Here is a 15,485-nt window from a genome sequence, read left to right on the forward strand (position 1 = left end):
CCATTTGTTAATGGATACTTGACTTTCATCAACAAATTGCATTCTTTATGGATATCATATCCTAAACCCCAAGGCTCACATCCCCCTTTAGAAATGTCCACATCCCCCTTTAGAAATGTCCACATCCCCCATTAGAAATGTCCACATCCCCCATTAGAAATGTCCACATCCCCAATTCGAAATGTCCTCATCCCCCATTAGAAATGTCTACAGAGGGGTCTTAACCTAAAGGAAGGTCTTTCTGGTCTATTTGTATATCATGGTTCGGTGTAGACAGGTTATACTGTAAAAGAGGTTTTTCTAGCCAGAAAAAAACATACCTCTCAGGTAGAACGAATCAACATAAATCTGTTAAGATTTACATCCAGAAAAAACATAATATTAGGTAGGTAGGTATTCATTTTGAATTTGAAAATTATTTTTTTGTCTTTTATGGAGCTCAAATCCCAACTTTACCAGTCATTGCTTGTTTAAACCTGCCTAAAACCTCTAGGGTTGGAAGGAAATGTAAGGACAGATAGAGTAACCCTAAACAGGCAAATACATTGTCTCACAGAATCATTGTCTCCCGGGAGCCACCGGAAATGACATTGAACAATGAGAAGCCCTTAGTGACCTTGACATTTCCATAGCAATCCCAAACTTCTCTGATTCAATAGCATCATGTATATATATATATATGCAGTAGAGTTTGTAATCTATGGAACACTACAGAACAAAAAGTAAGAACATAGAGTGAAAAGACAGACATCTAGAAGGAACAGCAGAAACAGTATTTCATCCTAGAGCACTTTTTAAATTATGGTACACAATCGCAAAACAATAAGAAATCATTGGGTAAATATAATTATAACCTTCAAATTACAGAGCTTCACAATGGAATGCAATCGTGCATTTAAAAATTAATATCCAACTTCGTAACAATTCAACTGGTGCTTGATTTGCACAAAAGAACAAATACCATTTTTAACAATTCTCGCCTAAATGACCTCAAGGAGCAATCAGGACAGAAATGTTTCAGTCCAAACTGTGAATTAGTATAAGTGTCTATATAGGGGGTAAGAGGTATCATGAAACGACAGCAGTAAGGGTACTGAAGCAAGTCTGTAATCATACTGCAGCTAGCACAACACAGTAACGTCAGCGTTGGGCTGGAGTCTCTCAAAACCGTCTGTCAATGGGGATACAAAACAATTAGGTACACAGACACTGGCTCACTGTATAAGTGAGGATTCGGGGAGCCCTACTTATCATTGCCTGGCTATCGATCCATGGTCGTCCTCAGCAGTGCTGTCTGTCTGTGTGTCCCATCTCCTGGTCAGCAAAGTTGCCTAACCTGGTCATCACAGACCCAGGGACCATATCTATCATTCTAATGGGCTTTAGCCTTTGGGGTTACATTATGTACTAGTGCTTAAATAACTGATGGAGAAGTCGGGATTTGGCTTTATGGGTTGTTCTGTCTCTGAGAAAGACACGCCCCTTCCTTCTCCCGTCTGGAGAGGTAAATGGGTGCTGACATAATCCAGCAGATGTTAGCATGCAATAAGACGGAAAAAGAGTAACCCCACGGTGATAGAAAGGCCATCTTTGGCACCAAGGACTTTAAAAACATATACCAATTTTTAATTAAAGCCATACAACATTTTTTTGTCATGAAGATCTCATACAATTAGTAGAGGATAGAGTACTCCCAAAGATAATTACCGCTACAGAACTTTGACCTTTCTAGTAAAGTGATATATGTGACACACTCTAGATCTATGAGTTTTCATCTATTTTCATGGTAAACTACCATTTTATAAAAAGCAGAATGTATAGTTAATTTTCTTTGTCACAATTACTTAGTATTGGTAATATTGACCTAAATCAATTTTCAAAACTCAATGAAAATAGCTATTTAAAACGACCCATATGGTCCAATCTTGATAACAAAATTAAATTTGAACATCTACATATAGTTCGGAAAATAAAAACATCATTTACAACCTGTGTCTTTATAAATTATCTGTTGAACATCATAAAAAACAGGTTAATTTTGTGAATTGCAGTAATGAGTAGAAGAAGCAAATTGTAATTAATATAATTAGTATCAAGTTGATATGATCCCAATGTAAAACACATTAAATAGCAAGTTAAGATTGCATTACCGAAGACGACTTTTGAAAAAAATGTTACATAAACATGTGTTCAACTAGAACTGTATTCAGTTTGTAATGTTTATGTGAAAATATATAGATAAACATAGTAAATCTACCCTATTGATTAATTTACTTACGCATATAATTCATATGGAGGTAGGGTAGTCTTAGTGGTAGGACGCCAGGCTCGTAACCGAAGGGTTGCGGGTTCGAGTCACGGCACAGCACTTGGTTGTATCTTTGAACAAGATACTTTACTCCGCTTGTTCTAGTCTACTCAGCTGTAAATGAGTACCTGGTTGGGCAGTGCTAGAATTGTTGAATACTAGCTGTGAGCACCAAAATGGCAGCACTGGCTGTATGCTCCCCAGGGAGTTGAGAAAGATATTGGCTGGTTGCAAAGGCCCTATAACCACAGATAATCATTTGTGAACTGCTTTGAGACAACCTATGAACTAGGTTGTGATAAAGCGGTATATAAGAACCTCGAATTATTATTATTATTATTATAATTATTGCATTAATCTTGAGAATTTTCACAACAAAAGCTACTATGAACTATCAAAGATATTTTCCCCATCATTACCAGTAAGGTTTTAGCTCACAATGATAATTCAATAGAGAGATCATTTCCTCATTATAATAATTATAAATCACTGGTGCTGATTTTACTTCTGAGAATTTTATAACACTCTTTTAATCTTCTATTGCTGATTTGAAAAAAGTGATTCAAAATTGGCAAAAAATTGTAAGCAATAATAGAAAATTATCCCGAGCTTCCTCTATCACTATAAACACACACACTTGTGTTATTGCTGTGTATTAAAGTGCTGTGTCGGAGGAACTGATCCCTCAGCTTGTCTTTGAGCAATCACTAAGGTATCTTATTTTGAAAATATACCATTTAATATTTGATGATATAGTTTGTTTATGATAAATGCCATCTGTTCCAAACTGCTGGCACACGTTGAGAAATGGCTTGATGGTGGTATGATTAGGGTTGGGATCATCTGTACTACAGGTTTAAACAGCCTCACACTCGTGAGACAATTACCAGAAGTTATGTCCTTTACCGATAGCATTACCACAGCCACTAACTCGAAATTATCCTTCCTGTTTAAGTGCACAGCAAGGAAATTGTCATATAACTCAAGTTACATGCTACATGCACGTTTTTGTCAGACCACTAGCTGTCCTAGAAATAACTACTAAGACAGTTTCCAATTAACTGGGAGACATGCTTCACAGCACCAGGAAACTTCTAGCAGAGCTGACTGGGGATGGCATTCTAGGACCATCATATGACGGCTAACTCACCCTGACAGGCTCCAATTAGATTTTAAAGTCTGCCCTGACAGTATAATTCTTTAATTTTCTCAATTGATGAGCTGATAGACGTGCCCACCACCTATGGTTCCACGGCACCGCCTGAAACACTTCAATCCACATCGCATACAAGGCACACAAACAACAGGCTTCTTCAATACATGTGCATTATAACTTAAACCATGCTACACTTTTAAGTAATTCCAGATGTTCTTTTTGTTATTATTTGCCTTTTCATATACCTTGAAGGTTTATACGGCTAGGCATATGTGTATGGTAAACTAGCCACAGTGCTCTGAGATCTGTACCCACTGATGCTATAACGCAACATATGGTATTGTCTCACTGCTACGGCTAATGATATGGGTTCAAACCACAATGGGAGCTTAGCAGTGTCATTATTTTGTGAACTGTTTTTTTATATCTTTAACCACTACAGCAACTTAATAAACCATCAACTAATTAATATGTATAACAACACATATTTTCCTGGCCATAAATCATTTATAAACTTTTATTAAAATATGTTTTGTCTTTCAAAAGTCACTGTCTGATGAACGAGCTAAGCTTACTTTGATATAAACATTGAGTCACTGACCCCGTAAAGATAGGTTACCCATGACCCTCAGCTAACCTGTTACAGTTTACATGAGAAACCTAACCTGTTACATGGTAAAGATGTTACATGGTAAAGCTAAACTGTTGCATGATAAAGCTAACCTGTTGCATGATAAAGATAACCTGTTGCATGATAAAGTGAATCTGTTGCATGATAAAGCTAAACTGTTGCATGATAAAGCTAACCTGTTACATGATAAAGCTAACCTGTTGCATGATAAAGATAACCTGTTACATGATAAAGCTAACCTGTTAAAAGATAAAGCTAACTTGTTGCATGATAAACTGAATCTGTTGCATGATAAAGCTAAACTGTTGCATGATAAAGTCAACCTGTTGCATGATAAAGCTAAACTGTTGCATGATAAAGCTAACCTGTGACATGAAAAAGCTAACATGTTGCATGATAAAGCTAACCTGTTACATGATAAAGCTAACCTGTAACATGATAAAGCTAACCTGTTACATGATAAAGCTAAACTGTTGCATGATAAAGCTAACCTGTTACATGAAAAAGCTAACATGTTGCATGATAAAGCTAACATGTTGCATGATAAAACTAACCTGTTGCATGATAAAGTGAATCTGTTGCATGATAAACTGTTGCATGATAAAGCTAACCAGTGACATGATAAAGCTAACTGTTACATGATAATCATAAAATATTGTTAACTTGCCAACTTTTTGAAATTTCCATGGGGGAGATTTTGCATGCTCAAAATTAAAACCTAAATAAAATGTGGGTGTGATACTCCCTAGACAAAAAATACTCTTTTGAATGACATTCTTTGGGTTGTTCATTAGATCTTAGAATATAGAAATAGTTTAGCAAATTCACTGGTTGAAAATGCTAAATTAAAGGGTCCAATATCTGGAGTCTCCCTCCTAAATAGGGAGAGTTGACAAGTAACTGAAAATAAACAAGAGGTAAAGGGAGGGGCTATACTGCACTAGGATTGTAATCAAATAATTGGATTTTAATGTGAGTCAATTTTCAGGAAGAAATTACCTAAAATGTCAATAAAGGCTGTATGATTGGTTAGATTAACCCTTTTACCAGCAGAACATTGCTTGTGATGATGTATACCGATTCTGTACAAGACATTTACACAAGTGCACATGTACTGCTGCCAAACTGTTCACTTGACAATATATTACGTTGGGCTATATGGAGAAACCCAGAAATCAGGGGAGTGTGTAATCTAAGCCATGTATACACCAATCGATACCACAGCTCCGCCACAAATAGGGACAGTGCTCACCAACTTAATCCCAGGCTACACTGTAGATGCTTCCGATGAATTCTGTACACTGTGACATCTCAAAACAAAATGACACAGTTATTTAAAACAAAATCCATCATTTCTAAAACTCTCAATGAATTTCAATCAAAAATTGATTTCAAGATATCATTGAAAGAAATGTACACAAGTTAGGTACATGTGTAACAATATGAAGCATTTGTTTATCATCAAAAACAAATTTCTTAATGCATTGAAATTACTGCTCATCTTAACCTAATTAAAAAAACTGTCAATTAATTTGTATTTGATAACAATTGATTTGAGAGTACCTGGTTATTGATTTTTTTCTTTAAAAAAAGGGCTTATTCGACCTATCCAGCAACTTCAATCTAGAAAAAAAACAAATTTTTGACAATGTTTTTGCCAAATCGGTGAATATGCAAGTAGTAATAACTCAAACTTTCAGTGCTACAAGAACAGTTCTTTATAACAGAATGTTAACGTGAGTTTGGTGAAATTGAATTACAACTAAGTTTCGAAGTTGAACACATATTATGATGATGTTCAATTTTGTCTGTTGCAGGTGTAACGCAAATGTGTCTAATGCTGCCTGATTGAGGACAACGATGTTGCAGTACGGAGACAGACATGTGACCATGAGCCAATGAAGATGGAAGTTACCATTGATGTAGAAAACGACCATCCCTGGGTCCGTAGGTGACCTTCAAACTTAAGTGTTGTAACAAGCACTGGTCAGTTACCTTAAGTGGACATTACATAAGGACTAATACATAAACGTGACCTTTCATAGGAACAAGCAGCTCAAGGTCACAATCTCTGATATAACACAGTTCAAGGTCAAAATCTCTGATATAAAAGATCAAGGTCAACATCTTTGAAACAACAGTTCAAGGTCAACATCTTTGATACAACAGTTCAAGGTCAAAATCTCTGATACAACAGTTCAAGGTCAAAATCTCTGATACAACAGTTCAAGGTCAACATCTCTGATACAACAGTTCAAGGTCAACATTTCCATGATAACAGTGTAAGGTCAACATCTCCAAAACAACGGTCCAAGGTCAAAATCTCTGATACAACAGTTCAAGGTCAACATCTCTGATATAAGAGTTCGAGTTCAAAATCTTTTATACAATAGTTCAATGTCAACATATTTGATACAACAGTTCAAGGTCAACATTTCTGATACAACAGTTCAAGGTCAACATTTCCGAGATAACAGTGTAAGGTCATCATCTTCAAAATAGTCCAAGGTGTCAACATCTCCAACACGATCAAGGTCAACAAGGTTAATACCTCTATGTTCTAGAACCAAGGTTCAGTTTTGGACATCAGCTGACACAATAACACAATGCTAGCAGTATAGCCTTGTGTCCTGTTCATTATTAACCAACTGATTTGTGGGCCAGCTATTTACTGTCAGCATAAAGTGAGGAATTATTACCACTGAGGCTACCAAAGGATTGTTGAATTACGTTGATGAATATCATACATGGTGTTTGATAGACAGAGAGGCGGTAAAGAGCTCGCTTCTGGCCACAATCTATACAAGGAGGTTAATAGGACCACTTGGTTGTCAGTATTAACACCCTAATGCAAGGCCGTTGACGCCAAGAGCTTCCGACGTTCCTACGTCAGAGTCTGTGGTATTACCGTGGTGTTGGTGTGACAACACGATCAGCCAGAACTCGTGCATTCAACCATCATACAGAAGGGGTGCCACATCTTACACGCAGCACAAGGCTAATGGTGTGATTTCCTGGAGCCAGGAAATCGAACGCGCCAATCTGATATATATACTAGACGTCCACAATCTAAGATATAGACCAGACAAGAAGGACATTTAGATCCATGTTGGGTTAGAATGAAGTAAACCCTAGCATGCTAGCCAGGAGAAGCAGTAATCAATAGAAGAAAACACACAATCACATCCGACTCAATTCATATTCATTAGTACACAATGTAGTAACGAATGTCCCACCTGCTTTACAAGACTCCAGTACAGATGAAATTAGAGAAAAAATTGACCAATATTAATCCAAATGTTCTAAGGTTATGTACTCTCTTCTCTGACGTAGATAAAAACTGATTTTGAAAGCTTCACACACAAACCACAGGAATGAAATAGTTCAGATAATCGAGTTATGTCAGGCACAAATGTTTGCTATAGACTATAACCTGATATGTGACTTACTCTATCCCTGAAAATGTGGAGTAAAGACCAACCATGCAGCTTGTGTAATATAAATGTCTGGCTGTATATCATGATGGCAGTGCTGCCCCTGTGCTGTCCTGATAAGGGACAGGACAAGATGTGGACACCACCGTTCTGTCCCAAACTGTGTACCTGTAGCCTGAGTCGGTATGAGCCACCCACACAGGGCAAACTCATGAAGACGATCAACTGCTCCGAGGCAGGACTCGGATCTGTCCCAAAGAACCTATCCAACCAGGTGGAGGTAATCATGCTCAAAGGCAACAGAATCAAATACCTCAAGATAAGGGACATTCTGAACTATTTAAAGCACTTTGATGTGTCCTCAAACAGAATATCCAAGATAGACAACAGACTACAAAAGTTAACACATTTAAAGTCTCTCGACCTTCACAACAACAGTTTATCTTACCTACCCAACGGTCAGTTTAGCGGTCTCAAATTCCTGGCCTACCTTGATTTGTCCAACAACGTTTTACATTCCATAGAGAAGCACTCATTTGGGGGACTCAACTACCTCCAGCGCCTCAATCTGGAGGGCAATAAGCTGTCATTCCTGGAGCGGGAGTGGTTCCTCAGCATGCCGTCCCTTAGGTGGCTGTACCTCTCAAGGAACAACCTGCGCAACATAGAACCAAACATGTTTGAGACTCTGGCGAACCTCGCCGAGCTCCGACTAGATCACAACAACATATTTAACATAGGTGATGATGCATTCCATGGAATGAACGAGTTGTCTACATTAGACCTGTCCTTCAACAAGTTGAGCAGGGTTCCCGATGGTACAGTTCTCTCAGTTGCGAGTCTACAGTGCCTGTACCTGGATGGGAACCCAATATACAGGATCAGTCGAGGCGCCTTCAAAAATCTCAATGTTTCTCTCATCAGGGCTCGGTACATGCCAAATCTAAATGTCATTGAAAAACAAGCCTTCAAAAATCTTCCCCAGCTTCAAATTTTGGAGCTTCATGATAATCCCATGCTCATTTATGTTGATTCTGATGCTTTTAGTAATGTTCCGCGTCTCAAGAGTTTATATTTACATAACAACCGACTGTTTGCTGTGCCTCGAGCCATCAGAACAGGGTTACCCTCATTGGAAAAAATTCATATTTATAACAACAATCTCAGATGTGACTGTAATGCATATTGGATAAGACAGGAGTTGGTGAAGGAGGAACAACAACCCAACTTTACGTCGGTTTTGTATGAGGAATCTGTTTTACGCTGTGATTCTCCGCCAAACTTATCTGGTCGACTATTAAAAATGCTTCCGAAAAAGGCAATTAACAAAACATGTGCACCTTCAGCCCTGCCTTTATTCGGGACCAGCTACAATATCAGTGTTGGAGAGGAACTGAGGCTAGAATGCCATGCTCTTGGTGTTCCTGACCCCCAAATAAAGTGGCGACTCCCCAACGGGACAATGTTGTCAGGGTCAGTTAAGTCGGGGCGGGTACAAGTGTTTGGAAATTGTACTCTGATTGTGCGACATCTGCGGCCATCAGACAGTGGCACCTACTTGTGTAAGGCAATGAACCAGAATGGATTTGACATTAGCTCAACGTCCGTAATGGTGAACAACAAACCAATCCGAATCATTCCCTCCAGCATTGCTGGGGACTATGTGACAATCATGTGGAATGGGACCACATACCGTTCAATGATATCGGACTACCAGATACACTATCGGGTACCCTCATCCACAATACAGTACAGCACTATCCACCTAGGGCAGTTTGCCACCCGTTACACATTCACCAACCTCAAACCCCTAACAATGTATGAGTTCTGCATCGTTTATGTGTATGACACGGAGCAGTACACAGTAGACTGTGTCAATGTGACCACTACACAGCCTGGTGAACTACCCATGGGCATCACCAGGATAGACAAACGTATTATCATTGGTTCATGTGCCGTCATCCTGCTAGCGATCGCGCTTGGCTGTGTGATAGCTGTTGCAAGACGTTTTCGGAGGCACAAGGAGTACCTTGAACCCACTAGTCACGAGAAAAGTGAAGCCATGGCACATATTCCATTGGACAATTTCTATAATCCCCCTACCACACCATTGTGTTCTTCTCGAACTTCCTTAATCAGTGCTCAAGACTGAAGGCACACTCCCCGAACTAAAGGGAGGTAACACATTCCTAGACTCCAATGCCAAGAGATAATCTAATGTAAAATAATGGAAGATAATGTGTGTTTTCTATTCATATGGAGATAATATCAAAAGACACACTAAAGTCAGGATTGCATGGTTGGAAATAAGGGGAGATAACACCACAAGATTAAGATAGATTCTTACATAATAGTGTGAATTAATTTAAAAGTGTGTACCAAATTCCAGGAGTTCTCATGGAGGTTAGTGATATTCTGTACCAAAAAGATGTTATTCACGTGCACAAAATCCTATCTTCATATGCGTAAATGTGCCAGAGAGCCTGAGGATGAAGTTTCCCCCAAAATTCTACGATTTGTATCAAAATATATGTATTTATTGCTTTGTGATGTGGTTTTAAGTATAGAAATTGTAATAATAAGTGATCACAAAAAAATACGTTGTTGCAGAAATTTATACAAGATTTAAAGTTGGATTAAGGAGCTATATGGAGGATTATTATTATACCTAAAATTGTGACAATTTATGTGTTCATAGAAGTGAAGGTAAGGATGGGTATTTGACACACAACTACAGTACGGTCTCATACAGAGTAGTCGCCCATAGGAGCAAGCGTGTTACTACGACACCAAGCCAAGGACATGTTGGTGTGCAGTCACATGTGATATCTGTCTTATAATATCCCTGTTAGTGAGATAATGCATTGTAAACATTCATTCTGTGAAATTAAAATGCTGCTTCTCTCCTGTCAATCCATAATTTAGCAGTAATATGGTGATTTGGTCATAATTTACTCCCGTAAACAGTTCCGATAAAAGGTCATGTGACCTGTCAACACGTCCCTCAAGGGCAATTAAAAAGTGTTGATAATGGCAAACTTTGATAGTACAGAGAGAGAAAATCCCTCTTTCAGCACATAAATGACTTGTTCAATTAGTAAATTTAAAGTAATTACTTAATTATTAAAGTCATATTTCCCGATTGGGGTAAACAATTTTTATATTTTTCACAAGTGTGTAGCATAAGTGAAAAATATTTTTAAAACATTAAAAATGAAATATAACTGATCCATCAGGGAACCAGAACCCATCAGTGTTCTTCTTATTATACAAACATGGGCTTCCACGAACATAACAGTCCACCACATGAAAACAAAAATGTTGAGCCAAGGAATATGCTGTATTGTGACACCACATTAAGAAAATATCAGGGCATCATCAACATCACAATGGAATATTTATACCCATTGTTAGCTATTTTTCATACTAAACCTTGCTCTCTAGTTGGTTTAGTTTGAAAATAACAAAAAATGCTATTTGCTACAGTAGAAAAATAACATCTTTGTTTTCGCTGTTTAACCTTATATTTCACAGAAAAAAATGCATTATATCTTTGGTTCAATTTTTCCCAGTGGCTATCAAATATTTTTTGGTTGATCTTAAACAAATACTTTTAAATTCTGAAGTACTTTTTCTGTATAATTTTTGTTTTTAAATATTTGTACATTATATGATGTATTATAAAGCAAAGTCATTGCAATTCTTTTGCTTGGTCCTAAGCCTGTTTTACATAAAAAAAAATGTTAGTAGTTCTTCCAAATCTCAATTCATCACAACTTTTCTGACACTTCAATGTACAAACTACAGTTACTTCCAGCAGGCAAGTGACATTATAATGTAATGTTTTCAGTGGTAGATTTCACCAACAAAAAGTAATGGCCTTCAGGTTTAAGTACTACTGTTTACTTCAGTTTACAGGTTTTTTTCTTGATGAAAGTGAAATAATATTGTACACCCAGAAACTTTCGCCAGGTCAAACTTTCGCCAGGTCAAACTTTTCGCCCTCTGACAGTAATATCCATTTTAGTCCCTAGTTAAATTTGTCATTCACATTTGTTTACTTAATGCTTAATATGTTATAAACTTAGTGTTCATCATAATAATAAATTTGCCCTCATTTAATTACGGAGGACAAATGAGGCGAAATTTAAACTGTGGCAAAAATTTCCCCTGGGGCCTGTTCGTTATGTAGAACAAACGGTTTGTCACTTTTTAAATGTTACATTTTCGGGTACAAATACTAAAGGACCTACAAATGTTTATGCAGGCCTTGCAAAGGCTTTGTCAAAGGCTCACCTGTAAGTAGCATCAGATTAACAAGTCTGACCTTATTTCATAAAAGAACAACTCTGGTCCAACTGGTTCAACTGTTTGGATCGCGATAAATGAAAGCGGCCCAGGTGTATATTAATATTAATTTTTATAACAGTAATTTTTTTTAGATCGGGACCAACTTATATGCACATTGCAATACAAAAATGGAAAATGCTTGTGGTTGGAAAATTTGTTATGCAGACAACCAACATAACACTATCTTCTTAATTCATTGATGTATTAATAAATATTCTGCATTTACAGTTTGTTTAAACATTTCTGAAATGTTGTATATATTCAGTCCTGACATGTTTGGCACTGATGATTAATTAAGAGAAAATGTGTGTTACTGAAGTAAATGATACTAACTTTGAATAATTAAACAAGTGTCTTAAATGGCAAGGTACCTTGGCGTGATGCCACCCTGTTGCTATATAGGTCAGTATTATCTAATCTTAACTCACCATTTTGCATGTCATCTAATTGGCCCATATCACTGATAGATCATGTTTGTTGTACAGTATTAGTATGATGACTAAGGTAGTCTTTTTTTAAATCCTTCAGATATGCTTACAACATTTATTAATAAATGGTCAATATTATCGATGTTTATACAATTTCTTCCTTAAACTTCCATATTAATCTAATTCAAATTGGATATTTGCATCGCTCCCATTTACGTATATGTCGTGACATATCAGGAAATGGGAGTGATGCTAAGATCTAATTTCAATTAAATTTCTTCGATATATGTAATATGGTGCTCCACATTGCTGAACCATCATACCCATTAAGAGTAATAGTTCCTGTCATCTGTTACCTTGACTGGCAATACTTAAATTTTGCAGGCTCTCATTTTTACAATTTTACTCCTGCAAATTCTCTGGGTTTAGACTTAGTGCTACAAAGTCTCTAGTCCAAACTCTCAATCAGAAAGCCTATGTTTACCGTAGGACATATCTGTTAAACTTTCTTTTTTCTAACAGCAAATGTATTGAAAAACATAATGAAATGCAAGTTGTATAGAGTTTGAGTATGGCACAGCAATAATAACTTCAAACCATTGTATATGTAATATATGTATGTGGCTGTCACCTGTTTTCCTAAATCACCAGTTATCAGTGTACTTTCATACATAGAATACATCTAGACTTGCTAATGTCCCAGACTAGCTAAAGTCCCAGAATTTTATAGCTCTGCCAATGTTTCTTTTGTTATACAATCAAAAGCCTTTGGACTGAATCTGTACTATTTATCAAGTCACTTTAGCTTTAATGTTTTATCAAAATCAAAAAAAATATTTTAGGATAAAACGATTATGGAAATCTTGATAGTCTAACAAAGGCCTGTATTTAAATGACTATCATTTTATTGTTAATATATTTAAGAATTAAATCAGCATTATGTTTGAAAAATCCCACTTTCCATGAAAACAATATTGTGAACTGACATTTATTGACAACAAAGACACAAATATATTCTCATTCCAGCTTGTCAATGAAGTAATGAACTAGCAATGATGTCAAAGAATATCATATTAGTCAGTGACATCCCTGTTAGGGAGGATTCTTTGTCAAAACAGTGTGACTGTCTAATGTTTGTCTTCATCTGTACTCATTTAATATTTCAGATTGCTGACATGTATGTGTCGTTCTCTTTACTTTGTCAATCAAAAACAATAAAGTGCAAAATAAGACATTTCATGGGTATTGTTTGTTTGTTATAATCTATCTATTGTGTGACTCAGTCTTAAGTATTTAAACTGTATCTGAATCAAGCATATCCAAGTATGCTGAAACTTACTTGTTGTTGTTTGAAGACCACAGTGAAAGTTGCTGTTCCTGGGAAGCAGTTGTTGCTGAGGAGAATGTTGGTGTACAACAGGCGATGGCTCATGTTCCTGAAGAGGACATAATTGTGTTTGAAGATAAGGGTTATAAATCTTAGGGGTCAACTTATTGTGCCCGAAGGGTTGAAAGGAACAATAAGGGGTTGAAAGGTATTGTTCGGACATATAGGGATATATATATACCCGGTATGTATCTTGAGAAAGGGTTATTTTGCCTTTGGATAGAGTTATTGTGCATAAGGATTGAATTATTATGTCTGAGGTTAGGAACATTGTTTGAGGACAGTGTTATTGTGCATTAGGATAGGAATATCTAGTCTTGCGATAGGGTTATTGTGCATATAAGGATTGAATCTTTTTATCTGAGGTTAGGAAAATTGTTTGAGGATATGGATATTGTGTCAAATGGGATAGGGTTATTGTGTATCGGGATAGGAATATTGTTCCTGGAGATAGGGTTATTGTGTTTTGGGATTTATAGGCTATTGTGTTTTGGGATAGGGTACCTTAAATGTAACTGGGGATGTGATTATTATTCCTGGGAAAACACTGGAGACAGGAACCCCTTTTTCAAATATGTAATTGTTACAAGTGTTGGAAATGAACCTTGCCAATTATACAAAATTAATGACTTTTGAGGAAGCCATGCAATTGAATTACGACCTTATAAATCAAATGAAGTGCCAAGGCTACATGGCTGGAGGTAACACTGACGATCGTAACAAAGTGTTGATCACATGGTATGTGTAAAGCGTAGGAATCAATACATTCCTTCGTGATTGATAACGTGTCACGATCCTTGTCTTACCACATCAGTTTGTAAGTAATTCATGGATACTGCTAGGCATTTACACAATCTTACTACAACCACAAAAGGCCAATTAATTCTCATCCACCTAAGGAAACGTATGAAAACTGAAATACTTCTCTGGTCTTTCCTTCTTGGAGGTGATGGATCAATAAGCTTACAAATTAACAAATATGGTTTTAGAACATCTCATAGATGAACAATTGTAGCAATGCCATTGTACGATTCTTTCATAGAAATGTGACGGCGACGGAAATCGGAAAATTATTTGTTCAAGGTATTTATTGAAAGACTTGATAAGTGAACATAAAAGATGGTTGATTGTAATACTGAATCTTTCTGTAACTCCCATTATTTGTACTACGCGGTTTTTAAGTATGTTCTGACACTATACACCTTGGTATACCATCGACCACAGTACCAAGACTATTAGCTATTAGTCTACTGGTTCAGCACAAATCAGCTAAGTGCAGTATAAAAGTCCGGACTGCCATCTTCTGGGCCGGCTTCCTACTCACTTTGATAACTACAATACAGCAATCAAAGCACCATTAATGTACACGGCTCCATCATTGTCTACGACTACTCGGGTATACACACTTTTTTAACGATGTCATGGATCCTTGGTTACTATCAGGCCTTGAGGAAGAACAGATAACATCAGCCCATTTGATTCTACACAAAAACATGATAGCCATAACGATAATCATCTAGTGTCATCATTGATAACGTTTACTGTGTAAGGACTATGGAACTGAGATATCTGACTGTAATGAATGAGGGGGAAATGTGAGTTGGTCTGGATTTGGAATGATATATGAGCCTGGAGGCCCTGGGTCTGAATCTTTGTACTGTATTAGGGAAGCCCACCAGACGGTCCCTGTACTGCTTGAAAGGATGTCTGATGGGGAGTAAATGAGGTCCAAGTGTATTTTGTGATGGGAGGGTGGGACTGAGGTCCCTGTATTTTGTGATGGCAGGGTGG

General features: G+C 37.0%; 1 protein-coding gene across 2 annotated transcripts in view; it reads left to right on the forward strand.

The window, feature by feature from the left end:
* LOC110457969 (leucine-rich repeat neuronal protein 1-like) overlaps positions 1-13,544 on the forward strand; it is a 32,626-nt gene extending 19,082 nt beyond the window's left edge. For both annotated transcript variants that reach the window (XM_021509491.1, XM_021509499.1), the window contains exons 2-3: positions 5,913-6,298; positions 6,383-13,544. In XM_021509491.1, coding sequence (XP_021365166.1) covers positions 7,558-9,681 — 2,124 coding nt within the window. In that variant the 5' untranslated portion in view covers positions 5,913-6,298; positions 6,383-7,557 and the 3' untranslated portion in view covers positions 9,682-13,544. The remainder of the gene's footprint in view (positions 1-5,912; positions 6,299-6,382) is intronic.
* The last annotated feature ends 1,941 nt before the right edge of the window (positions 13,545-15,485 follow it).

The sequence above is a fragment of the Mizuhopecten yessoensis genome, unplaced genomic scaffold, assembly GCF_002113885.1.
Source record: "Mizuhopecten yessoensis strain PY_sf001 unplaced genomic scaffold, ASM211388v2 scaffold1171, whole genome shotgun sequence".
Classification (NCBI taxonomy): Eukaryota; Metazoa; Mollusca; class Bivalvia; order Pectinida; family Pectinidae; genus Mizuhopecten; species Mizuhopecten yessoensis.